A 25,420-nucleotide genomic window follows, 5' to 3' on the forward strand; every position below is an offset into this window, starting at 1 on the left:
GATAAAGTTTCACAATGACATGCATGGCTCGCCCTCTCGGAAGTACAGAGGAGGCAGGAGTCCAGCCAGGGGAGGGCAGATCAGGGGCCAAAGCGAGGCATCCCCTTCCCATCCTTCCCGTCCCAGCTGTGGGGGGCCCCAAAGCCCGGCTACTCACATCTGCCTCATTCCAGAGCCCTGGGATGCAGAACGACTCCAGCAGGTCACTGCCGCACAGCAGCAAGATCCGCAGCTCTGGGAGAGGAACGAAGTATGCAGAGTGAGTAAGTGGATGCTCAGGCCACAGTCACCTCTCAGCCTTCTTCTCTTGATGAATGCAAAGTCCTGTGCTGTGGGGGCCGCGGAGCCCAGACCTCCTAGATGGGCCCCTTCCGCAGGGGTGTGTGTGTGTGTGTGTGTGTGTGTGTGTATGTGTGTGGTGTAGGCACCTCTGCTCCTTCCCCTGGCCTTCTGTGGGAATGACTCATGCAGGAGAAGCAGAGTGCAGAGGGGAGCCTCCTCCCCAGGACAGGGGCCTTTTGGGGCCACGCTAAGACTCTGGTCACCTGAACAGAGAACAAGCAGCTTCCTGCCTTGTCTGAGGTCTAAGGGGTTCTCTCTTGCTTCCTATCAAGTTCAAGGGTCCGCAACGTTTGGATTCCTTTTTTCATTATCTGAAGTTTGCTTCCTGGCACAAGAGCCAACCCAGTGGGTGGGGGGCACCAAGTGCACCCCGTAGCACTTGGGCCATTGTCCTCAGCAAGGGCCTGAGACATGAGGCTGAGGCCCTTCCCTTCCCTCCCTGCTCTTCCTGGCGCGCTGGCACACTTCCTGGTGTCAGTTGTTTTTCTTCTCTCCTTAAACCCACTTTGAGTGGTCCGAGGGAGGCCCATTGTCATCTAAAAGATGCAGCAAACAGTTGCTTATTGAAACTGAGCATTATGGGGGAGGGATTCTTAGAACACCATGGGGAGAGGCCTCGCCCAGGACGTGACTCAGGGGGCCCAGGCCCTTGTGTGGCGAGTCTGAGACTATGGAACTTCTGGTCTGAGACAATAACACAACCTGTGTGGAGCTTAGGGCCAGGCTTCCTGAGACAGCTGCTAGGTTGGACCCCGAGGCAATGACCAACAGTGCCCAAGTGCGGAAGCTGGGGAGCTCACCCACCTCAGGGATCTCCATGGAGGCAGGAATCTTAGCTGTCAATATTCTTGCATTCTCTCTCCTCTTAAACACACAGCAGTCTAACGATTTGTTTCTGGGCAGGAACCTTAGCCTAGTTTGTATGCCCAGGGCTTGGCAGAGTGATTGGCACACAGTAGGCTCTCCGTCTTGGTGAGTGGGTGAGACAACAAACACGCTGAGGACAGAGGTCACTGGGCTGCCTGAGCACTGCTGGGCAATCTGGAGGGCTGTGGTGGCCCTGACTGCTCTGTGGAGGAGGTTTCCAGAGAAAGCTTGCCACTGAGGCAGAGGTGCTGCCCCTCTGAGGTGGGCATGGGACCACAGGCCCAGTCCATACTGTGAGGTGAGCCAGGCTCAAAGAACCAGACAGCGCTCACCCCCTTGGGGCCACGTAGCGCTCAGGCCAGTTCTGTCTTGAAAGCCCAAGGCTCTGCTGCTCTGTGCGCTGGAAGGTTCAGCGAGCGTGGCCGCGTCCAGAGGATGTGCTGGTCCTCAGCGTTCTCTGCATCAGTGCTACTCAAGTGGGGGCCATTTTGCCAATTCCCAGAGACACTTGACAGAATCTGGAGACATTTTTGGTTATCAGGTCTTGGGAGAGGAGGGGTCTATTCATGGAATCCAGTGGGTAGAGGCCAGGGAGCTGCCAAACATCCTCCAGTGCATAGGACAACGCTCATGACACAGCTCTCTTGCTCCGCAGATGTCAACTGTGCCGAGGCTGGCAACACACACTCAGCACCTTCATGATTAGTCTGTTTCCGATTCCCAAGCCAGAGACTTGCTTTTCCACCCAAGAACAATGTGCAAATTTTAGTTGTTTTCTTTTATATGCCAAAGCCCAGAAAGTTCAAGAGTCAGTGGGGTCTCTGCCTTTTCCTACAGGACCAGAGGAGATGTATTGGCCACAGACAGGTGGCGCTAGCAGGGCCTTGAGGTCCCCCATGTGGACACTGGAGGGCAGCAGTGGTTTCTCCCATTTTATTGGATGACCCCCAAGGTGTTTTTGGCCCCTAAGTCTCAGACGGGGGCAGCCCAGGAGGTGCAGCCAGCTATTAGGAACGTGGAGATGTCCCACAGGCTAAGGTGCTAGAAGCAATGGCTGCTAAGCTGGCCACCAGGGCCTTGAAGATCGCAACCTTTGCGCTCTGCTAGGCCCCACCTCTTTCCCCAGGTCACCCTGATCCCAGGCAAGAGCCAGACTCTGGCTCCTGCTACACTCCCTGCCCAGGAATCCTGGCTATGCGAAGCCCAAGCCCTGTGGCCCATCCCAGCTCCACAGCGCACCAGGGCAGCTGCCACTGCACCAGTCAGGCCTGGAGTCCTTCTGGCAGCAGGGGAGCCTCAGAGCAAGGGCGACCAGCCTTGACCTCTGCAGCAGGCGGCTGCTCTTAGCAGGGGCAGAGCGCCCTAGGACAGCCCTGGCTGCAGCAGGGAGGAGGCACTGCCACTCCCATCACTGCTCCGATGCTCTGGGGAGGTGGGAGTCAAGGTCCTCTACTTGCTTGGGAGCCACCAGGAAGTGAGGTGCTCCTTCCTGTGGCCTCAGGAGAGGGATGTGTGTATGAAAAAAGGATATTAAACTGTAATGAAATAATTAGGAAGTGAGGGGCCTATTCATTATCATTGTTTTAATGCAATTCAACTGTGAGTTAATACAACTTTTTTTTTTTTTTTTTTTTTTTTGTAGTGACTGTATTTAGCTTCTGGTTCCCACAATTACTTAAACTTTTTCAAATGGTTTTGACCAACCAAACTGCGTAGACTCGGGTGGCACACTGTACTTCACATCAGAGGATGAGAACCAGAGAAGAGGCTAGGGATGATGTCACATCCGCTGGGCTTCCTGGGAGAGCCAAGTGCTCAGGACCAGCCACACTTCTCAGGACGCGGGCAGGCACTGGACAGAGCACCAGGACAGGTGCATAAATTACCTTCTCAATTGCAAGTTGAAGACTGAGTGTGTCTGCCAGACACCGGGCTGCCTCTCACCCTAGACCTCCAGGCATTCTTGCAGCCACTGACCTTTCCACATGGCATCCACGCCAACTCTGGCTTCGTGCTGCTGCCAGTCTGCCCTTCCTCTAGTGTTAGGCGCTTTAGGTTCTCACTTGTGGCTCTTGCTGTGGACCCTTGGAAAGGTTTCAGGTTGCTGATCTGCTTTTCAGCATGCACAGGTGAGGTCCTTCCCACCCAGGAGCTCGGGATAACCCTTTTCACCCACCTTAGGCTGTGCATGAGGCCTCAAACAGACATGGGGATGCCTGAGCCTGTGGGGTGGACTTCAGCCCTCACTTTCTTCTCTACCTGCAAATACTGGAAACATCTGCTAAAGAATGCAGCGTGCAAGCAAACTCTCCTGCCTTGTTTATGTGTGGTGTTGGTGGGCTAGAGGAGAGCGTTTCTACCTGCACTGAAGCTCAACTTCTATTCTTTTAGATGACGGAAAGGACACTTGGAAGGGAAAACTGTGAACTGATACAGCTTGACCTCTTGGGCCCCGGCCTGAGTGCAGCTCACAGATGTTAAAAGGGAGCTAGGGAAGAATATGATCTTAGCTTGGAACGATTGTTCTTTCAAGACTAGATGCTGATTCAAATACAAGCCAGGATTTTCAAGCTTCCACCCTGCCCCAAGTTGCCAGGGCAGGGAAGGTAGCTCCAAATGTCTCTGGTCTCACAGCCACTCACCAATCTCTTCATACCGCATCACTGTGCCCAGATTGGCGTTTTCATCTGAAGAAGAAAGAGGGGACACAAAAGCTTTAGGGATCAGAGCACCGCCTAGGTGGGAGTGGCTGGGAAGGGATAGGGACACAGGTCTCTCTGCTCAGGGACATCTAAGGAGAGGGCATGGATTGCATGGGCTGCATAATGTAGACAGGGAACATGCTTTACATTCCTGGGATTCAGAATTACACAGCCTTGATGAGGAACCAATGGCAAATGCACATGTCAAATGCTTACTATTTCTTCCCATATCGTAAGGGGGATGCCCACCTGAGCTAGGTCCTCAAAGTGAATGGGGACAGCTTTTAGAGTCCCAGGAGGTGGCTATCTTTTTGGAAGGGCCACTTGGTTTAAAGAACTAGAAAAACTAGGGATGTTGAGATTTTTCTGTGGCAGACATAGCAAAAACCACAGAAAGGTGTGAAAGGGAGGGCTCTGGAGCGTGCATTGTCAGTGTGGAGGTACACAACAGGCACAAGTGTATGAGGAGCATACACACACACACACACACACACACACACACACACACACACTGTCTAGGTCCCTACCTTTGTACTTCCTTAACCAACCTTCACAGATTCTTTCAACATGCCCCCAATCAGAAATTTCAGACATGGTGGAAGCAGACCCAGAGAATAAAAGGAATGAGGCCCAGGCCTGCAGTTCTTCTGCAGAGTTACATTTGAAGTTCGCAGGAGAAACAGCCCCAGAGAATCTGATATTCTCACCTCTGCTGAGGCATTAGGGAATCAGGCAAAGACAGAGGGACGTAAGGGAAGAGCACTCGCCTCCTGCCAGAGGACGTGCCCGTGGCCAGAGCCTGGGCTGGCCTGTGGGAGGATCCTCGGCCCTACCAAAAGCCTTCAGATATGTTGAGTCATTCTGTGTGAGTATAGGGTGAGGCAGGAGCGCGAGCTGGAGGGTGGTGATCATGAGGTCTCTCAGACAACCCCAGGTCAACTAGACCCTCTGGGCTCCTGCTGAACCTTGGAAGGGAGGCCTGGTCACATTCCTGCACTCTTCTGGTCTCTGTCAGCCTTTGCTCTATAAATGGTCTCTAAAAATGGTCATCCCTTAGTCTGTTCTGTCTGCTCTAAGAAAATACTGTAGGCTGGGTGCCTGGGCGCGGTAGCACAAGCCTGTAATCCCAGTAGTTGGGAAGCTGAGGCAGGAGGACCACTGTAGGTCCAAGACCAGTTTGGGCTACACAGTGAGTCTAAGGCCAACCTGAGCTACATAGTGAAACCCTGTCTCAAAACAAAAAAACAAAAAAACAAAAAAACAAAAACAAACAAACAAACAACAACAACAACAAAAAAAACCCCAGAAAACCAGACATATTTTTCATAGCTCTAGGGGCTGGAAGACCAAGATCAAGGTACTGGAAGATTTGGGGCCTGGTGAAGGCTGGTGTCCTGGTTCATAGATGACATCTCTTTACAGGTCCGTAGATAGTGGAAGAAACTACTGCTACCTCTCTGGGCTTCTCTTATAAGGGCAGAATCCCACTCAAGAGGGCTCCATCCTTATGACTCAATCTGTCTCCCAAGACCCCACTTTCTAACACTGTCACCATGGTGGCTAGAATGGCATTGTATGAATCTGAGGGATGGGAATATTTAGACCACAGCACAGGCACTTGCAGGAATTTGTGGATGCGTGTAGGATGCAGGGAAAGAAGACAGAATCAAGGAAGAAAGGGCTTGCTTCCTTACCTACGAAGGTGAAGCGCTCCACCGGGGGGCGCACGCAGCAGATCCGGCTGAGGCTTTCTCCCACCTTCCCCAAGATCTTGGCTAAGGGAGAAAGCAAGACAGACAGGGACAGAGGGAGAGAACCACTCACAACTTACACTGTGCCAGCCCAGCAGGGTGCACTGGAAGGGCAGACTGGGGGGCGGAACTCTAAACTGCAGGGTGCACTGGAAGGGCAGACTGGGGGGCGGAAAGCAAGAGGAGGGTGGAGAGAAAGAACAGAAATATGACAGCCAAGTTTCTCCTTCCCATTCTTCGCCCAAGGCACCAGCACTTGGAGCCATGGACTAGAATTTGTTTTCCAGTTGTGTTCATTACATTTTTGAAAGTTGGAAAATATTAAAAGAGAAAAATATATGCAAAGGAAAATGAAGAGCATTGATAGTTCCCCCTTTGGAGATAACTTCTAATGTAGTAGGGCATGATTTATTTTCTCCTGCTTAAAATTGTGTATTATGCAGGTATGGCTACCAAAGTCAGATCAGATTCTACATTTACAGAGCATGTATGCTGTGTGCTTGTTTCATTTTTTGTTAATGTATTGGGAGCATTTCCGGGTTTGTCCCAAGTCTGTCCTTAGCCATTCCCCATGATGAGTAGTGACTCCCACATCCAGTGGGACTCAGCCTGTGGCAAAGTCCTCCTGGGAAGGCTTTCTCCCCATACAGATGGACTTTATAATAATCTGACATCCTATTTGGCTGCGAGGATTCTGTTTTTTTTAATTATCTCTCTGGATTCTAGTCCAGAAAAAAAAATTTAAACCCCTATGTGTAGCTGTATGTAACCTGAAATTCTGATTCTTCTTTGAGTATTAATCTGCTTATCATAGACCAGTAATACCATAGCTTATGGTCTCTAGACTTCAAAAGGGTAGCACTCCCTGCCTCTTGACTCTGACCTGGGAGAATTTAGAACCCGGATGGTGGAGGCTAATGGCACTGAGTGTGAATTCTAGCCCTTCTACTTTTCAGCTCTATGACCTTTGGCAAGTCATTGACATGGGAATGTGCATCTATCTGACAGAATTTCAGATAAGAACACGTATGAACCCTGGGCCTCCTCTGGACACACGAGGCATTGGGTAAGTGTTGGTGGCCCCTATTCCTTGTCCCTAATGAGATGACTAAAAGTGAAGAGATTCTGGATGCAGACCACTCGGGTGTGATTCCTATTTCCTCACTGTGTGACCTTCCACAAGACTTCCAAACTCTTGGAAAAAGGCAGAGAAAGATGATTTCTTTTATATATTTAATTCCCAGTGAATACAGTTATAGTTCTATGTAAATGTGCATAAGGGACACATGCCACCATTTCATCCTCTCTCCCTCCCTCCCTCCCTCCCTTCTTCCCTCTGTGACCGCATCAGTGCTCTATGTTAACCGTTTGGAAAGCACAGTTCTTGAGCCAGCAGCATCAGGTTTGCCTCCTTAAAAATGCAAACCCACCCTCCTCCTCCCAAGCCCACTGACTCTGATTCTAGGGTGGGGCTCAGCCATCAGTATTTTAACAAGCTCACCGAGAGACTGTGAGGAGTAAGAACCAACGACACTAATGGTCCCCTACCTGCAGTGGGCTTGGTGGACACATTGTTGTTCTGGTAAATGGGCTGGGGGGTCTCGTGCTGTGGCTGTCCGATCACAGGTGTCATAGAAGGTGTGTTCACGTTGGAGAGGATGCAGCCGGTCACCCTCTAGGGAGAGGGAGAAATACTGAACCAGTGTCATGACTGGCAAGTGACTCTGGAAAGCTTTTTCCACTTATTTCCAAAGGGATACCTGCTTGCCCATCATGGTCCACGCCCTAGAGCTCAGGGGCAGACCTGAGGGTCACCCTCTAGGGTGACCATGTGGTCAGTAAGCTGGCAGGAAACAGAGTGGTTCAGTGGGGAAAACATTGGGTATGGCACTGGGCAGATTGGATGCAAATTCAGCGCCTGTCTTTTTCTAGCTCTATACACTTGGACAGTAACTTAAACTCTCCTGAGCCCTGCCTTTGTGACAGGGGTAGGATTAGGTGAGCAAACATATGCACAGTGTCTTGGAGAGCCTGGCGGGTGGCAGGAACTTCGTAAGTGGCAGCCAAGGGCGTATCTTTCTGCATATCATGCCTATCTGCCCTCCCTGCAAGGTTAGTGGGCTAAAGTGAGATCATGTCTGTGAAAGCACTCTCCGAGCTTGGGAAAGGTCATCCAAACACCAGGCACTCTCACCAACTGTGGCCTCCGCAGGCCAGCAACGTCAGGGACAGGGCCACGTGAGAACGTGGTGCCAGGCCGAGCAGCATGTGTTTGTGCTGCGGGAAGTGGGCGGGCGGGTCCTGAGCCCTCTCTGGCCTGCTCAGTGGTGTGAATACACACTCCAGAGCCAAGCGGAAATTCACTGTGCATTATCCATTATCCTGAGTTATCAGGTCTGCTGCTTTCCCCACTGCCTCCGTGAACGCAGAGCTGATAACGCAGCACTCTTCCCAGCCAACCTTGCAGTAACCCTCCCTTGCCCAAGGTGAGGAGGAAGCCAGTTTTAGGTGACCAGGAAACAAGGCTCAGTTTTCAATCTGTTTCACTTCCCAAGGGCCGTCGCTTGTTCAGGGGCTTCAGTAAAAGCCAGCATCTTAGGTGTGGCGGTGCCCTACCCACAGCCCCGTCTGGGGCAGAGTTCTGCTGCCAGGGGATGCCTGAGCCCCGGGCTGAGGTGACCTGCTAGCTCTCTCTCCCACAGTCTCCCCCATGGCCCCAGCTGCAGCAGGGCAGGGCGTATGTCCTCTGGAGCTCTAAAATGGCAGCCACGTGTCTTGTGGCGCAGCCTGTCATGTTCAGAATGCCCCTGTCAGAAGGCGGTCACAGTGGCGTCCAGTCTGCTTTATGCGCTTCTCTGCCCCTTCTTTATTTTTTTTTTAACCACCATAAGAGAAAGTTCCACATTTTTTTTCAGTGACTGGTCTGGTGGCTGAGGGATCTCTTCCTCTTGATGGACATGTCCCATTTGTCTTGTTCTATCAGGAGAAGGCAGGAGTGACTGCGGCCTTCTCCCCCTTGCTCTTGACAACCCTCCACAACACCCCGTTCTCAGAGGCCTTTCCAAACATGGTCCTGAGCGCTTCTCCCCCTGGCAGGCCTACTCTCTGTGCCAGGGAGCACAGGCCTTACACCATGCCAGGGAAGGCGGAGGTTAGTAGGAAGCAGCTCTAGGAAGCAGGGGCCATCTGTGACCCACATTGCCAGCCACCTCTGCCATCACTGCAACAGCTGGGGCTCCTGGCTCAACAACTGCATGGGCTCAGACTCACACTCGGGGCATGAGTAACAGAGGGAGTATTCATAGAAGACCAGGCATGTGGACAACAGAACAATCCCAGGCTCCATGGCCATGATAAGCAGCATTCAGGGACGCTTGTAGGGGTCCCTCATTTCTCCCTTCATTGTGGAGCCTGAAGGTCCCATGTGCCTAGAAGGAGCACCCCACCCCCCATCATCACCACAGGCTAACAAAATTACAGTGTGTGCAGAGAAAGTCACTGTTTTTAGGGATGTTTGTCACCACAGAATGTCTCAATCTATCCTGACTGGTACATCTTTATATAGTGCAATGGGGTGCCTTTTATTACTGCTGTTAAAACCAGCACCGAGAGTTGGGTGTGGTGTGTTGGCACACGACTGTAACCCCAGCACTTAGGAGGGCTCAGACTCACACTTAGGAGGGTGAGGTAGGAGGACCGTGAGTTTGAGGCCAGCCTGGGCTACATAGTGATTTGGGTGTCAGCCTCAATTACATGGCAAGACCCTGCCTCAAAAACAAAAAAACAAAAAACCCAGAAAAATAGCACCAGGAGCAAGTCAGTGTGACCCAGCGTCAGAAGCCTTTCAGGGAAGCAGCAAAGATTCGGACTGTATGTGAAGGCTCTGAATGCAGAGGAAAGAGATCAATTCTGTTGAACTCCACGAGCGGAGGTGGGGGTCCTTAGCACACTGAGCAGAGCGGCTTGCCACCTCTTCTCACTCCTGGCTCTCTAGCATGGTCGGGAGCCCTAAGCCTCCAGGTCTAGTAAAATAAAGCGCAGAGGTGTGGTTGGCAGAGTTTTGTGGCCAGGGGCTGCCTTCCCAGCAGACGGAGATAGAAACAGAGATGGCTGGAAGCTGGATCTCTGGATCGGAGCCACACCTTGTTGTTATTCAGGTGCATCAGTGTGCGTGTGTGTGTGTGTGTGTGTGTGTGTGTGTGTGCGTGTGTGTGCGTGTGTGTGTGTGCATACGTGTGTGTGTGCGTGCCTGCACGCGCAAACACCGCTTACTCTTGGGGGCCTTGGTAAGTGGGAACTCTCTGTGTCAACAGCGCTGCCTCTCATCCTGCCACTGTGAGTCGATGGGTTGGCACTGACCTGGGAAGGTGCTCTCTGCACACTCTGGCTGTTGCCACTCACTGACTGAGCCCCTTCTACCTGGCAGCCAACACTTGGGCATCTGTGGGCCCCACACAAGCCGCAGGCACCACTGTGGAGTGCAGGAGCTCTCATCCACCCGACCCTGCTCACTAAGGCCCATCACAAGCCCTCAGGCACACAGGCTCGCTTTTACCCACTAGACAGCAGAGCTCAGGTACCATCTTCCCCTAAAGCTCTTCTGAAGGAGGGAGGCAGGGATGAGGATGCAGTGGCCCGCAGGCATGCCAGGCCCTGTGCAGCAACTTGTCCTGGAGGGAGGCACTCAAGGGTCCCTAACAGACGGGCCAGGGGCCTGGCTGTTTGTGTCAACTCCAGCTCTCCTCTCCTGCCTTCTTTCGCCCAGCTGTTCCTCTCCTCACTGTCTTAAGTTCTGTTAACTGTGATCTCCTTACTCCCAGCTTGCACTTGCTTGCAGCTGACCAGAGCCACCTCAGTCATGTGCAGGAGTAGCAGCACGGTATAGATCCTGTCCTACCCAGCTACAGGATAGAAGGCAGGGCACAACCCCAGTGCCATGCCAGCTTCCTAATTCACTGCCTTCCTTGTGCAACCAAGAGGTGGCCTTTCTGACAGCTGGCAGGGTAGTAGGAAGCTGCAATCAGGGCTGGAAGCTCCCAAACCTGGCCAGGCTTCTGCAGGCACAGCCCCTTTCTTGCACCCTGGTGGCCCCCCCACCCCTCAGCTCTGCCCAGGCTCACCTTCATGAGGTCCCGGTGGTGTTCCAGCACACTGCAGGTCGTCTGCCAGGTGTCCTGGTAGCACTCCCACGGGTCCACCCTAACAGCACGGGAGAGAAGGTTCTCTTGGTTTCTGTTCCACAGGTTCTGTTCCATATCCTCCAAAGAACAGAGCTCAGGGAGTTCAGTAGAGCTGATTGTGTTATACGTTTAGATCTCAACCCAGATAAAACCTGAGTGTGAAGCACTGCCTGAGCCTCGGCTTCCTGCTCTATACAATGAGAAAAGTCTGCCATAGGTTCAGGAGGAAAGACACTGGTGCCAGTCTATCCTGGTCTGATGCCAGCCCCAGCCTTTTCCAAATGTGAGTTAGAAGATGAGAAAGTTAGGTGCCTCACTTTCTCAAGCTCCAAAACATGCATAAAAGTAGTAATTATCTGTGGTTTGTTAGAAGGGCTCAGTAAACTCTATATACATACATATATGTATATAGGGTATCTTGCTCTCATTCTTACTTACACAAGGGAATTCCCCTGTGGACCCTACAGGGCTGTGACAAGGATTAAGTGAGCCAAGCCCTCAGCAAGAGGGCACTGGGGTTTCCGTGGCTGGGCTGCAGACGCCAGGACATCTGCCTGTGCCTTTGGGGTGCCTTGCAAGCATGGAGATGAGGCACAGCAGTCAGACCAGACGGCACAGATTCACAGACTGGACACCACTTTGCACGCTAGCTCATGACGTAAGCAGGGATCCAGCCCTGGAATGACACACACTTGCTCACCAAATTAATGAGCTACTAAACTCAAACACTGCTCAAACGTTTGCTTAGAAGTTGTGTGTTCCCTATCCATGCCCACCTGTCCCCAGTCCACCTCTGGGCTCCATAGGTGGGATCTCACGCATTGCAGAGGCTAAAGGAGTCAGCTTGCCCTGAGCCGGGCTCCTCCCAGGCCCTGTTTCCTGCCCTGCTGCACACAGGGGCCTCAGAGGAGTGGCAGCTCCCCTTGCCGGACTAGCTCTGGGACTTCCTAGTGATCTCAGTCCTGATTTTCCAAGTGCCTGGAACAGCGTGAGGCAGACAGCAGGCGCTCGGTAAATATTTACTGGATGAGTGAGGGAACTATTCCACAATCTTCTAAGCACGTCCAAACATGAACAGTCTCTTGCCCAATGTTTTTCCCATGAGATCCCATTTTCCCCAGCAGGTCAGGAAGGGCCTCATTTCTCATCCTGATGGGACCGACCCTAGCTGCATCTCTGCTTGAGTGCCTGGACAGCTCTGCTCTCACCTGAGAAAAAGTGGCTGTGTCTCCACTAGCCTGCATCCTGAGCGGGTGAGAAAGCCTGAGAAGGGTGTGTGCTTCCCACACAAATCACTGCGCACCAGTGGCAAGGATCATTGTTTAATTATGGCCGCTTCCCTTCATTGCTTTTGTTTCTGCCTGCCCACCCTCCCTGATAACTTGGGCGCTCCTTCTCGGGTTACCTTCCCCTCATCCCCCTCCCAACAGAGCTGTCTCAATGCTGCTTATTTTTCCACAGGGTAAAATTCAGGCACAAATGGCATGCCATTACTTATGTTTTTGTTTTTTTAAAAAGACATCCTATCATGCAAATTATAATGGTAGGAACTTGGGGGAACATAATTAGCATCATTAGTGGAAGCTCGCTTTAATTACACTGCCAGCAGAGGCGCCAATGGGGCCAACTGGGCACTGCCACCTTGGGGGCACCGCTGACTGAGAAAAGCAGCCAGGGAGTGAGCAGAAGGCACTCTGGGGGTGTGACGTGGCAGGGCACCGCAGAGGCCAGGCTTCCCCCAGGCCTACACCTCTGCGAATCTGGAAAGCGGGACTTGAGTTGGGAACGGGCCATGGGCAGGCCAGGGAACCTGGCTGACAAGATGTGAGAGTGACTGAATTTAGTGGGATGAGAGTAGGAGGCATTTCAAACGCCCCAGCCTTGTCTCCTCCAAAACCCAGCGATGCTTTTAGCTTAGGAATCACACCCAGAGATGCCAACACGGACGAAGAGCTCCCTCTTTAGTTTAGTGTAGGGAGCCCTTAAGAGTTCTTTCTTTGGTTTTCTGAACCCCATAGCTAGGTTAAAAAATAAAGTTACGGACTGAGGAGATAACTCGGTGGTCTAAGCACCTGCCTGGCAAGTGCACGGACCCGGGTTCGATTCCTGGTACTGCATGCCAAGCCGGCCACTAAAACCAGGCATGGTGGTACACGCCTGTAATTCCAGCACTGGGGAGGCTGAGACAAGAGCCTCACTACGAGTCTGAGCTCTGTAGTGAGACCCTATATCAAATAAATAAATAAATAAAGATTTTTTTTTAAATTAAAAAAAAATAAAGTTGCCCATGGGTCAGCCCTAGAAGTCTACCTCATCACTGCCTACACAGGGCTTAGTGTCCCTTCATGTTCCCCCAGGCTACCTGATCCAGTCAGAGTTCTGCACGGCCAGCTGACACATGATGAGACGGTGCCGACTGGACACGAGGCCCTGGAGAGTACAGAGAGAGAGGTCAAAACGAGCCTCCGCCAAGCTCCCGCGTCCCAGATCACTGGCACCAACCATTACCCAGAGAGAAGTTTCTGGTGTTAACAGGGAGTGTGAGCTGTTGTTACTTTTCCATCTGCCACACAGACAGGTGTGAGGTGGCAGAGGGGAAGGAGAAAGGACAAAGGATGTGTGGCATGTGCCACCCCGATGGGGTCAGAGATGAGCCCCAGGTGGGCCAGGCAGGGTGTGCCCTGCATAGATAGTGACCAGCGCCTGCTGCTGGCCCAGCCTGGCTGGTCAGATGACCCCCTCCCAGAGCCCAGCTATCTCTGAGAGACAGAGAGGGAACAGCCAGGAGACCTCCTAAATTTTCTGGGGATGTAGTATGGAGGCAGGGGCAGGGAAATGAATTTAGATCTGATAATAGAAACCATAGAGCTTTTCTCTTAAAATCCCAGGAAGTCTTACCCAGTCCTGCTGAACGTATAACCAGCCATTAGTTTGGCTTCTGGGCTGAGCCACCCCGAGCCTGCATGCCTGTTTCTCTTTCCATGAGCAAGGGCCTGTGCTCTGAGTGGGCGCCTGCCGTGGGCAGCTGTTCCTCCCACCTGCTGCCCCAATACCCAGAAGCAGATGCCTGCTCAGGGAAATTTTGCATTTCCAGGAAACTTGGCAGAGAGGACAAGGGGGCAGCTTTCTCAAGGGCACTATTAGGTGAGGGAGGGTGAGGGGAGGTGGCACAGGAAGCGACCCACCTGTTTTCCATAGGAGTCGTGGACCGGGGAGACAATCCCGCCAATCACGATAAACCTTCCGGTCTTGTGCAGATAGTCCCTGGCTCTTTCTAATTGAGAGAAGAACACTTTGCGTGACTAAGGAAAGGTGCAAACTTTTAAGGGTGATGAATGAAATCAGTATGTCCAGTTCTATAACACTAAGGCTTACTGTTTGCTGTTTAAATTGACAGTGTCAGCTTTGAAAGCAAATGTGGCAGTTCAAAGGGCTGTAGAAGCCAATTCCAGTGCTTACAGTGGACAGATTCGGAACTCAAAGGGATCAAGGCAGCCTTGAGGGCTCTCCACTGGAGCAGCCCTGGTAGCTCAGAGAGGTTTAAAACAAGCCCCTCATTAAGAGCCATTAGAGCAACAGATGGGAATTTGCCTGTATTGTGGCTTCCAGAAGCTCCAAGAGGAGCAGTCAGGTTTTAAAAACCAAATGCTCCTTAGAATATGAAAGATGTACTGATTGCCTCATCTAATTACTCAGAGGGCATAAACCACCAAACAAATTTTTAAGGGTCTCATATAATTATGGAGAATTAACAGTCAGCCCCCCATTCCTTGAGAAAAAGTTTGGCCAGAGAAAAGCCCAGCTTCCTTTGGAAGAAACATATTGCTTATCCAAAGTATCCGATGAGCCCAATTCCATTTCATGTTAAAGCTCAATGAAGTAGCAAAAGGCTCAAAAGTCTGACCTCCCAGGGGGACACACTGTACAAATTCTAACTCTGGATCCTCCTGCCTCAGCTTCCCAAGTGCTAAGATTACACACTCATGGCACCCGGCCCAGCTGCAGGCGTGGGTCTGTAAGTGAAGGAGAGCTAGGAAGGAAGGCAGGTGTACAGGCAGGTGTACAGGATCACCTTGCTGACTGTTCTGGCATTTAAAAAGTATTCTCATCACATTTGCTTTCTTTTGTTCTTTTAATTTGAAATCTCTGGTTTAAAAAAAATTACTGGATTATCTTAACATAGTTTAGGATTTATACAATAACTGAGCAGATTATACATCAAATTTTACATACTCAATCTTTCCCCTCTCAACCTCACTTCCATTGGCTTCCTGTTACATTAATCATCTTAATATAAGGCTAGGAGTGGTGATACACACCTACAATCCCAGCACTTGGGAGGCTGGAGCAGGAGACTGCTATGAGTTCAAGGCCAGACTGAAATGCATAGTGAAACACTGTCTCAAATCACACACACACACACACACACACACACACACAAATATCTTGCAGAGGTTTAGCAAACACATTTTTGTTACACTGATTAATCAATACTAACAGGTTATCATTAACTACTGCTCACAGTTTACATTAAGATTCTCCCTGGGGCTGATGAGGCAGCTCAGTGATACGGCACTTGTCTAGGATATGTGACTGTAAGTTACACACACACACACACACACACACAAATAAATAAAGAGAAAAAGATATATTTTGTGTGATAGCATTCTATGGGTTTTGACAGAAATGTACTAGCCATTATAGCATCATACAGAGTATTTCAGGGCCCTACATTTTAGCTGCACTTTTCCTATTCGTCTCTCCTTCTCACACCAACCTCTTGCAACCACGGATCTTTTCCAAAATGTTATAGCTGGAATCATGCAGTATGAAGCCTCTTCAGACTGGCTCCATTCATTAAATAGTATGCATTTAAAGCTTTTAAGTTTCCTCCCTATCTCTTCCAGGCTCCACAGCCCATTTATTTTTACCAGCTAGTAATATTTCACTGTCAAGATGCACTTCAGTTGGTCCATCCTCACATCCATCCATCCATCCATCCATCCATCCTCCCATCCCTCCTTCCATCCATCCATCCATCCATCCATCCTCCCATCCATCCATCCATCCATCCATCCATCCATCCTCCCATCCCTCCTTCCATCCATCCATCCTCCCATCCCTCCTTCCATCCATCCATCCTCCCATCCATCCTTCTATCCTCCCATCCATCCTCCCATCCCTCCTTCCATCCATCCATCCATCCTCCCATCCCTCCTTCCATCCATCCATCCTCCCATCCCTCCTTCCATCCATCCATCCTCCCATCCCTCCTCCCATCCCTCCTTCCATCCATCCATCCATCTTCCCATCCCTCTTTCCACCCATCCACTGAAAGATATCTTAGTCATTTCCAGTATCTGGTGATTACAATTAAACTGATTTATGTGCAGTTTGTGTTCTAAACTCAGTTGAGTAAATATCACAGCACACGGTTGCTGGGTCCCACGGTAAGAGTGTATTTAGTTTTGTAAGACACTACAGCAGCAGGTTGGGGATGTTGCTTAGTGGCAAGGCACTTGCTTGGCAAGGGCAAGATCCTGAGTTCAATTCTCAGTATCCCTCCCAAAAAAGAAAAGAAAAGAAGCACAGGGACCAGGGTCTGATCCCCGGTCCCATAAGCCTTTCCAGCCCAGCCCCCAAGGCGCACTGAGCAGTGTCCAAGTCCGGGTGGTGGCGCATGCCTATAATCCCAGCACAGGGGAGGCTGCAAACAGGAGCAGCATCTCACAGGGTGGTGCCATTCGCATTCCCACAGCAGGGGCTGAGAGTCCCTCAGCACTACATCCTCACCAGCACTTGGAGTTACATTTTGGGGACTTTAGCCAGCCTAACATGTGCCTCAATGTTGCTTTCTAAGAGCAGTCTTCTCTGTTTCCAAATCTAATTTTGAGAGTAAATTAAAGGCCTTATAACAGAACTCTTCTGATACTAGAATGAATTTCTAAGCTGTCCTCCTTTCTCCCATCCTTCACAGCCCAGTCTTCCTCAGGGCTACCACCCCAGGCTGTAACAAACCCTCACTGCCATGAGGCAGCCCCACCTCACTCTCTTCTTCCTCTGGAAGCACTCTCTTTTCTCTCCCCTTACTCATGCACTTCATTCAAGGCCTAGCTTGACCTCATATCCAGCACATCTGCTCTGCCCTATATCTGCCTGCCATGGACCTACTGACATACTACTATACTGAACACCCAGTCTCAGGGAAAGTTTTTGTCCCAACTCTTCTTCACTAGGAGTTCCTCAAAGCAAAGACTTGGCTGCAGCTCACTGGTTCCAAACCTACAGCCTGAGGTGCTGTGCAGTTATTACACAAGTGAAAAGCAAGGTGCACGTAGGTCAAGAAATGTCGACATTGCGTTTTGAACCACCAGGCATCAAGGCTTAGAGAAACACTTCTGTGGCCCCTTCTGTCACCCATGCTGAAGACTTCTTTGGCACTTATGCACCCAGGAGGATGCTTGCTTACTTCATGGTAGATGCTCAGTAAATGTTCATAGAAAGCTCATAGGGACGCTGGCTCCTACTCTCACTCTTGTAGAGTGTCTTTCCACTGAGCTATCTTGGTCCTCAGAGAGGCCCACTCCATCTCAGAACACATTCCAGAATTTCCAGGGGAAATTTGTTGCCCCAGTGAATTGCCTAAGAAGCTGTCACCCTTTTGTCCTGGCCAAGAGGAGGGGCCTGCCACCCTGGCAATGCCTCAGAGTCCACTGTCTGGAGAAAAGGCAGTTTCTGAAAGGCACAACTCCAACTTGATCGGATACAGTTTATCCCAGAAGAGCTACTGTGGTGATACAGCTCGACTCAATGTAGTAAGAGATGGAGATTGTGCGAGTGCTGCACCCACCCTGGGGAGTAGCCTGCTTACAACATTAAGGAGGAAAAGAGGCTTGCTCTGCTTTTGCTCTTGTTACTTTTGCTGTCTTCTGCTGCCTTGAACTGTTGCCCCTGTGCCATGCCACCCTGCCTTGGAGCCAGCCGATTATGGACTAAAGTTTCCACAAACTTAACTAAATAAACCTTCCCTTCCTTAATTTTAAGTGTCAGGTATTTTGTCTCAGCAATGAGAGAAAAGTAACATCTCTCTCTCTCTCTCTCTCTCTCTCTCTCTCTCTCTCTCTCTCTCTCCCTCTCTCTCTCTCTCTCTCTCCCTCCCTCTCTCTCCCTCTCTCTCCCTCTCTCCCTCTCTCTCTCTCTCCCTCTTTCTCTCTCTATATATAGTGACAAAGTGGTATGCCAGAGATTCCATATTGTGACACTTGAAATATCATTCAGTGTAGTTCACCATATTTATAGACTAAAAAAGAAAAATTACACATTCATGTCAATTGATGCAGAAAAAGCAGTTAATAAATTCAATCTACATTTATGATAGAAGCTGTCATTAAAGTAAGCAAGAAAGTTCCTTAAGTTGATTAAAAGGATGTTAACTTAAAAAAGAAGTTCCTTAAGTTGATTTAAAAAAATATATCAACGTAACTAGGAAAGCAGCTCAGTGGTAGAGTTCCTGACTGGCATGCACAAAGTTTTGGGTTCAGTTTCCAGCAGAGGGGGAAAATATCTATCAAACCTACTACTAATGTGATACTTAATGGTGAAAAACTGGATGTATTTTCCCTAAGATCAGGAACGAGGGAGGCAGGGATGTCTGGACTTACCACTATTTGACATAATACTAAGGATTCTAGCAAACTCAGTAAGACAAGAAAAGGAAATAATAAAAGACATGGAAGCCACACGCCTTTAATGCCAGCACTCGGGAGGCTGAGGCAGGATTTCTGTGAGTTTGAAGCCAGCCTGGACTACAAAATGAGTTCAAGAACAGTCTGAACTACATATAAACTACATAAGAAGACCCTGTCTCAAAAAAAAAAAAAAAAAAAAAGATATACAGATCAAAAAATGAAAAAAATATTTATTTGTCTACTTAAAAATCCAAAGGAATCTACTAGGGAACCCTTAGAAGGTCATAAAATATAAGTTCTACCTAAGAAACTTAATTACACTTCTATATGCTAACAATAAACATGCAGAGACTAAAGTAAAAATACAAAGCAAATTGCAATCACTCCAAAAATGAAATACTCAGTATAAATATAATGCATTATTTATAGCATTGTATGCCAAACCCTATAAAATGCGGTTGTGGTTTGTATCTAGGTGTCCTCTCAAGCCTCATGTAGTCAATGGGGTAGATTCTAGAGTTCGTGATTAACTCATGGTCTAATGTGGGTATTATGGGTGTGAGTGCTACCCCGCTGTGCGGTGGGTAATCTGCATACAATAGAGGGAGGGTGAAGAGGCTTGCTAGTAGCAGCAGCTTCTGCCCCTCCCTTTGCTCTTTGCTGTTTTCTACCGCCATGAATGGCTGCCCTCTGCCATGTGCCACTCTGCCTTGGAGCCAGCTGAATACGGACTGAAATCTCCAATAACTGTAGACTAAAGAAATCTTTCCTTCCTTGATTTTAGGTGTTAGGCATTTTGTCCTAGCAACAGAGAAAAGTAACTGAGACAAATACTGGTGAAATAAATAACATTATAAGGTTAGAAGACTCAATAGGGTAAACATATTAATTCTTCCCCAAATGATCCATAGACTTAATGCATTTTCCATCAAAATCCCAGCAAGATTGTCTTCTATAAATATAGACAACATAATCTAAAATTTACATGGAAAAGCAAAGGAACTAGAATAACTTATGGCAGTTTTATTTGTAATAACCAAATACAGGAAACAACCAAAATGCCTTATAGTAGGAAAATGGCTAAACAAACTCTGGTACGTCATTCCTACAGTGTTCTGCTCAGCAATAAAAGAGGTGTACACAACAATTTGGATAGAATTCTTTATGCTTAGTAAATAAAAGGGCAATCTCCCCAAACTGTATATTATGTGCTTCTATGTACATAGTGTTGAAAAGACCAGTCATTGACCAGGGTTAGTTATAGTGGAGCGGAGAAGGCAGGGGTGGACAGGACAAAAGCTTTAACTTTAGATTTTTGTGGTAACGGACTTGTTATTTTCAAAACTGTCTTAGTTATATAAACTGACATACAGGCTAAAATGACACACATCTTATGCAAGTACACATATGCATCTTAAACCAATGTCTATTTCCTTCATTTGATATTGTTCTACAGCTATAAAAAAAAATGTAACTGCTGTGTCCCTCCAAAATCCCTATGTTGACCTATGACCTCTACTATGCTTCTATTAAGGGAGGAGGCCTTGGAGAGCAGAGCCCTCACGATCATTGTTCCCTCATGAAAGAGACTCAAGGGGGCTTATTTGCCTCTTTGGAGCCCTTCTGCTATGAACAGTCATCTAAAAGATGCCAGCCCTCCACTGTGAAGGACCCTGGGAGGAGTCAACTGTGAGGAGCAGGCTCACCAGGACCCGGATCTGTCATACTCTGACGTTGGGTTTCTCAGTTCCCAGCACTGTGAGTAATACATGGATGTGGTTTGTAAGCTACCCAGTCAAAGGCATTTTGCTCAGCAGCCCAAATAGACTAAGATAGTGTGGGTGGGGACTGGGATCTGCACCAAAGGGTACATGGCATCTCTCCCAGTAATCTCTGCAACTTTCTTTCTTTGTTTCTTCCTTCTCTCTCTTTCTATTTGATACAGGGTCTCACTACACAGCTTGGACTCACAGTGATCTCATTTTCAGCCTCCCCAGTGCTGGGATTACAGGCATGAGCCACCATGCCCAGTCTCGGTGGCCAGTTCAGTGTGCCTAGGGGTGGGGCTGGTACAGTACATGGTGCCGGGGATGGAGCCCCAGTCCCTACACTTGCCTAAGTAGGCGCTTAGTCCACTGAGCTGTCTTGCCAGCCCTCCTTGCAACTTTCTATGCATTGGTGATTATTTCAAATTGCAGTGTTTTTTTGAAATTTCGTAACATGCTTTGAAATGCTGTAATGCTATGGTGGCTTTGTGCAGATCCAGGCAAACGGGAAGCAGGGTGGTTTTAGCTTCGTGCTTCTGGAACTTTATCTCTGCCATTTTACTGCTATCTGGATTCCAAGATCAGTGTGGTTGTGGCATGATTTACCTCTTATAAAGCCATGCCTCTCTAATTTTGATCAGTCCTCTGGGGCCTGTTGGAAGGTGTATTCTGATTCTGCAGGTGGGGGGAAAACGGGAGGCAGAGCCAAGAGGAAGGCGCAGGAGTGGGACTAGTGCAAGGGCAGATCTCACCGTTATTTAAGCTGTTGATATAGTATTCATCAGGGTATTTTATTATTATTGTTTATTTATTTTTTTATTGAGAAATAAATACGAATGAGACAGTTTCACAGCTGATTAACAGGACAGTTTTGATAGTCAATACACTGTACATTGTTATCTTCTTAGTAGTTATCCATAGTACAAGAAGCTCATCAGGGTATTTTAAAATGTGACTTGTCTTGCTTACTGTTCAAATGTCCTTATTAAGTTTTACACCTTAGTCTCAGCCTTGCTTGAGGTCTAGAACTTCTAACCAGCTCTCAAATGAGACTAATGCTGCTGGGCTGCAGACTACATTCTGAACAGTGAAGATCAATGAAAGGGGGGCGGCCCCTGCAAAGTTTGGGTACCACAGAAAAAGCTCTCCTTCCTCCCCACCCCCAGCTTGCATGGCAAGGGCATTTCTGGACACAGGCAGGAAGCCAGCCCATTTGGCAAAGGTGTAGCTTGGGATCTGGAATTTAATTCCACGCCAGGCCTCCCAAAGTGTGGTCTATTTTTGTCATCGGTTCTGCTCCAGGGAAGAAGCCAAACGGCTCTGACATTTTACACTCAGGTCTGACCCACCCTTGACTCGGTCTCTGCTCTCCTGGAGGAGGAGCCCAAGGCCCGCAGCAGCAGGGCCGGGTCCTGCCCTCAGTACCCTGCGCATACGATACGTTCCCTCGGCGCATTCCAGGCCCCCTGAACCAGGTAAATCTCCCTTCCTGTTGGCCAGGGCCGCCTGGGCAGCCGAGAACAGACTCAGCTCAGATGATCTGCTCATTAAAAACACTCGCGGCAGACGCATGCCCTCTACCCCGTGAACCCCGCGGCCGTGTAATCTACTCTCCCCTTCCCGGGAGTCAAATGGAGGAAACACTATGTGCAGAGACTCCACACTAACTCCATTTTTCCTTTTCAGTTGTAATTAGAAATGACCCCTTCTCAGCTGTCGTCACAGCTGGAGCTGCCTGTATTTTCCTTGTTTGTGAATTTCACAAATGCTGCGTGGGTTTGTAAACATTCTAAATTGTGGAAAGATCAAGTACTGGGCAATGAGGGAGAAATCAAGCTATGAGTCCCTCTGTGCAGTTATTTCTACTTAGGTATTAAAGAGAAAAAATTGATAGGAGTCACCCCTGTGGCCTGCCAAACTGGACCTGATGCCTTCCCTACCAAAACGTAGGGAGTATTATGTTCAAGGGTGTGCGCCTGTGGCTGTAAGAGCCATAAACGAGGTGCGATCCCATCTCCAAGGAACTTAGGTTTTTGATGGGGGTACATAGCACAAATAAACACCAAGATGAATGGCAGGGTCTCTGTGCTACAGGACTTCACTGCGGGGTGGGGTGGCCTAGAGCGCGTGACCAGGGGCAGTGAGGAGGATGTATTTATTACCCATGCCTTTTGGCCTTCTGTGGGCGGGGAGACAGTCTTCTGTAACTGATGTTGAGACCTCAGGACCTCAGGGAACCCTGGAAGCACTGCTCCTCGCTAGAGATACAGAGGTGACAAGGCCCTTAGGTCTGCCTTTCAAATGCAAACCAACCCTCCATGCTAGTCACAGCCTGCCCGGCCACTGCTTCTCTCAGGCTGTCCACTGAGGGCTTCTCCTCCTTCGTGGCTCCTGGGCCCAGGCTCTGGACCAACAAATTAGGGGCAGAGGCAGTGCCCCAGAGCAGGAGGGTGCATCAAAAACAAACAGACACACATACCTGCTTCACCTGCTCCTCCCACAGGAACCACAGCGAAGGCCTTCGCCACATGCCCCTACTCTCCCTGTCCCCCCAGCTGACCCTGAGGTTTCCATGCTCACCCAAATAGTGGTGTGTGTCCCCCAGGATCTTCAAACATAATAAACTTTTTTTTTTCCTGTGTGTATTTAGGACAGGGCCTACAGGGTCTCACTACACAGAGCGGACTGGTAGAACTCCTCCTATTTTCAGCCTCCCAAACACTGGGATTACAGGCACATGCCACCACGCCTAGTCTCAATCACTGTCTCCATGCACCCGGCGCGCAGGGTCAGCACTGCACGCTGAGGATCAAACCCCTGTTGCTGCGCTCTGCCTAAGCAGGTGCTTTAGTCCTGTGAGCTATCTGGCCAGCCCTCAATAAACTTACTTTTCACTGGCAGTCAGCTCTTAATTTGCTAGTTTTTTCAACCCTAAAATATTATAAAACTTTATTTTTCTTTTTGGGTTTTTTGAGACAAGGTCTCACTTCTTAATGCAGGTTGGCCTTGAACTTACTATGTAGCCCAGGTTGGCCTCAAACTGGTGATGATCCTCCTGCCTCAGCCTCCCGAGTGCCGGTATAACTGGTGTGTGCCACCATACCCAGCTAAAATCTCCATTTTCAGACAGAATAGAATAAAGACAATCATTCTGGAGCACAAAGCAATATGAATGGATGAACCAGGTCAGGAATGAAAATCTCTAGGCTCCCCTGCAGGCTCCTTTTGTTAGCACTCCTTGATTGAGAAGCAATATACTAAGGAGACAGATCCAGCAATAACCATGACCTGGTCATTACGCTCTCTATATGTATCAAATTAACACTCTGCACCCCATAAATATGTACCACTGTGCATCAATTAAAAAGTTTAAAAATAGTGATCAGAAAAGAAAACAATAGCAAGGATGCCACTGAGGCTGCCTCAGCCTCCCCCACACCACCTGGAGCACCCGTTGGGATCATCCTCCAATCCTGGCTCCTTCATTCCCAATCTGGGTAGTGCAGGGAACAGAGAGGTGGGGGATCAGGTTTCCTGGGGAGTGAATGAATGATCACATGAGACTCTCCACGCTTAAGCTGTCCAGCCTACAGCCTAAGGGAGTTTTCAAGGGAGATTTCTGCTCAGCTGAAATAAGTGTGAAAGGGTAGATATTCTCCCTGACATCTGACCCATGGGCGGGGTCATGGGAGCTTATCATAGCGTCCCCTGGATGTGATCAGCTGCATGGGCAGGGACCTCTAATCAGTGCAGGCTAGTTGTGGATTAACTCCCCAGAGGGAGCAATGGCTTGGCTGTGCACACAGCTGGCCTTGTGCAAACGCTTGTCCTGGGACCTCAGAGGACACGGAGACAGGCTGTGGACACCCAGCAGTGTCCTCTCTCTTCCTCCATGCCCTCTACCCTGAATACAGAAAAGCAACAAAATATGAAGCCACAGTGGGGCGACAGGTTTCTTCAGTGTTAAAGATGTTCTCTTTGTCTTATTTCTCTGACTCGCAGAGCCACAGGATGGAGCTAGACTTTCCTGGGGCATGTTGGGGGGCCCAGATCCGGTGTGCTCTTCTGCCCATGTGATAACAGCAGAGGGGCAGGCTGGGTGTGGGTGCACAGGTGCATGAGGCCAACGCGCCTACCAGACTTGGTGCACAGAGCAGCCTGCACAGAGCTGCACCAGAGACTGGGAATCCAGCTCTGCCTCCCTCAGCGCCTCCCCCCCTCAGGCTGCCTGGACTCAGGGAAAGTAACAAATGCTTCCGAGAATCCCTCACCAGCCTGAATTTTCCCTAGTTCCTGGTTTCCATCAATGGAGTCTGACTTTTACAGCCACTAAGGCCACTCACTAACCTGCGCTGGCTGTCAGAGAGTAACAGAGGGTGGCACAATTGCTCCCCCATTATTGCTCATTTTATTTGTTCTACTCCCTCTAGCTAAGGGTAGTATGAGTCCCTTTGTCTTCATAGCTCAGAAATGATTTAAGACCCTCACTTTCACAGCTGTCACCACAGGTACCACGTAGAGTGAACTCCCCACCTGTTCCAGAAGTCTGGCCCCACTCAGTCTTTCCACTGGGCTCGCTATGCAGGTTCCCACCCAAGTCCAGCCACTGTAAAGTAGACTACTGACTTCTTGGAAATTACTCATTTGCTGAGAAAGTTTTTTAATCTTTCTTTCTTCAGAAGTGGAAAGCTAAGTGGATACATAACAATAAGACATGACCTACATATATACGTAAAAATATAACTCAAACTAAATATACACATAAATATATGACACGAAAGGGAAGTGAAACTCAGAAACACAGAAGAGAATTATTTTAGAAACTCAAGACTGTAATGCTAAATATAACTGGGTGGGTGGGTGGACTGGGGTGGGGGAGAGAATGGAAGGTGAGGGGGAGGGACCACAGACAGGAAGAGGACAGGATGTAGGAAAGCCGCCCCGCTTCACATTAAGATGGCAAGCCTATGTCATTTGCATGGAACCAGGTTCTATTTTTAACTGCAGGTCTGATATTACACATGTGATCAGCCTTTTTGCGCACAAGCCCATGGTTCTGCTTCTCACTTAGGGCTAATTCAGGTTTTGAAATGGAGTTTATCCAGGAGAGGGCTTTAATTCCAT

The 25,420-nt window shown here is 49.3% G+C and overlaps 1 protein-coding gene across 1 annotated transcript in view; it reads right to left on the bottom strand.

Annotated features, from left to right (window-relative positions):
* The window catches only part of Nmnat2 (nicotinamide nucleotide adenylyltransferase 2), a 148,411-nt gene that overhangs the window by 13,603 nt on the left and 109,388 nt on the right, over positions 1-25,420 (bottom strand). Inside the window, exons 2-8 of the mRNA XM_004646591.2 lie at positions 14,028-14,116; positions 13,205-13,272; positions 10,783-10,861; positions 7,211-7,337; positions 5,606-5,686; positions 3,852-3,896; positions 158-234 (exon numbers count right to left, since the gene is read on the bottom strand). Coding sequence (XP_004646648.1) covers positions 158-234; positions 3,852-3,896; positions 5,606-5,686; positions 7,211-7,337; positions 10,783-10,861; positions 13,205-13,272; positions 14,028-14,116 — 566 coding nt within the window. The remainder of the gene's footprint in view (positions 1-157; positions 235-3,851; positions 3,897-5,605; positions 5,687-7,210; positions 7,338-10,782; positions 10,862-13,204; positions 13,273-14,027; positions 14,117-25,420) is intronic.

The sequence above is a fragment of the Octodon degus genome, unplaced genomic scaffold (genome assembly GCF_000260255.1).
Source record: "Octodon degus isolate 3935 unplaced genomic scaffold, OctDeg1.0 scaffold00273, whole genome shotgun sequence".
Lineage (NCBI taxonomy): Eukaryota > Metazoa > Chordata > Mammalia > Rodentia > Octodontidae > Octodon > Octodon degus.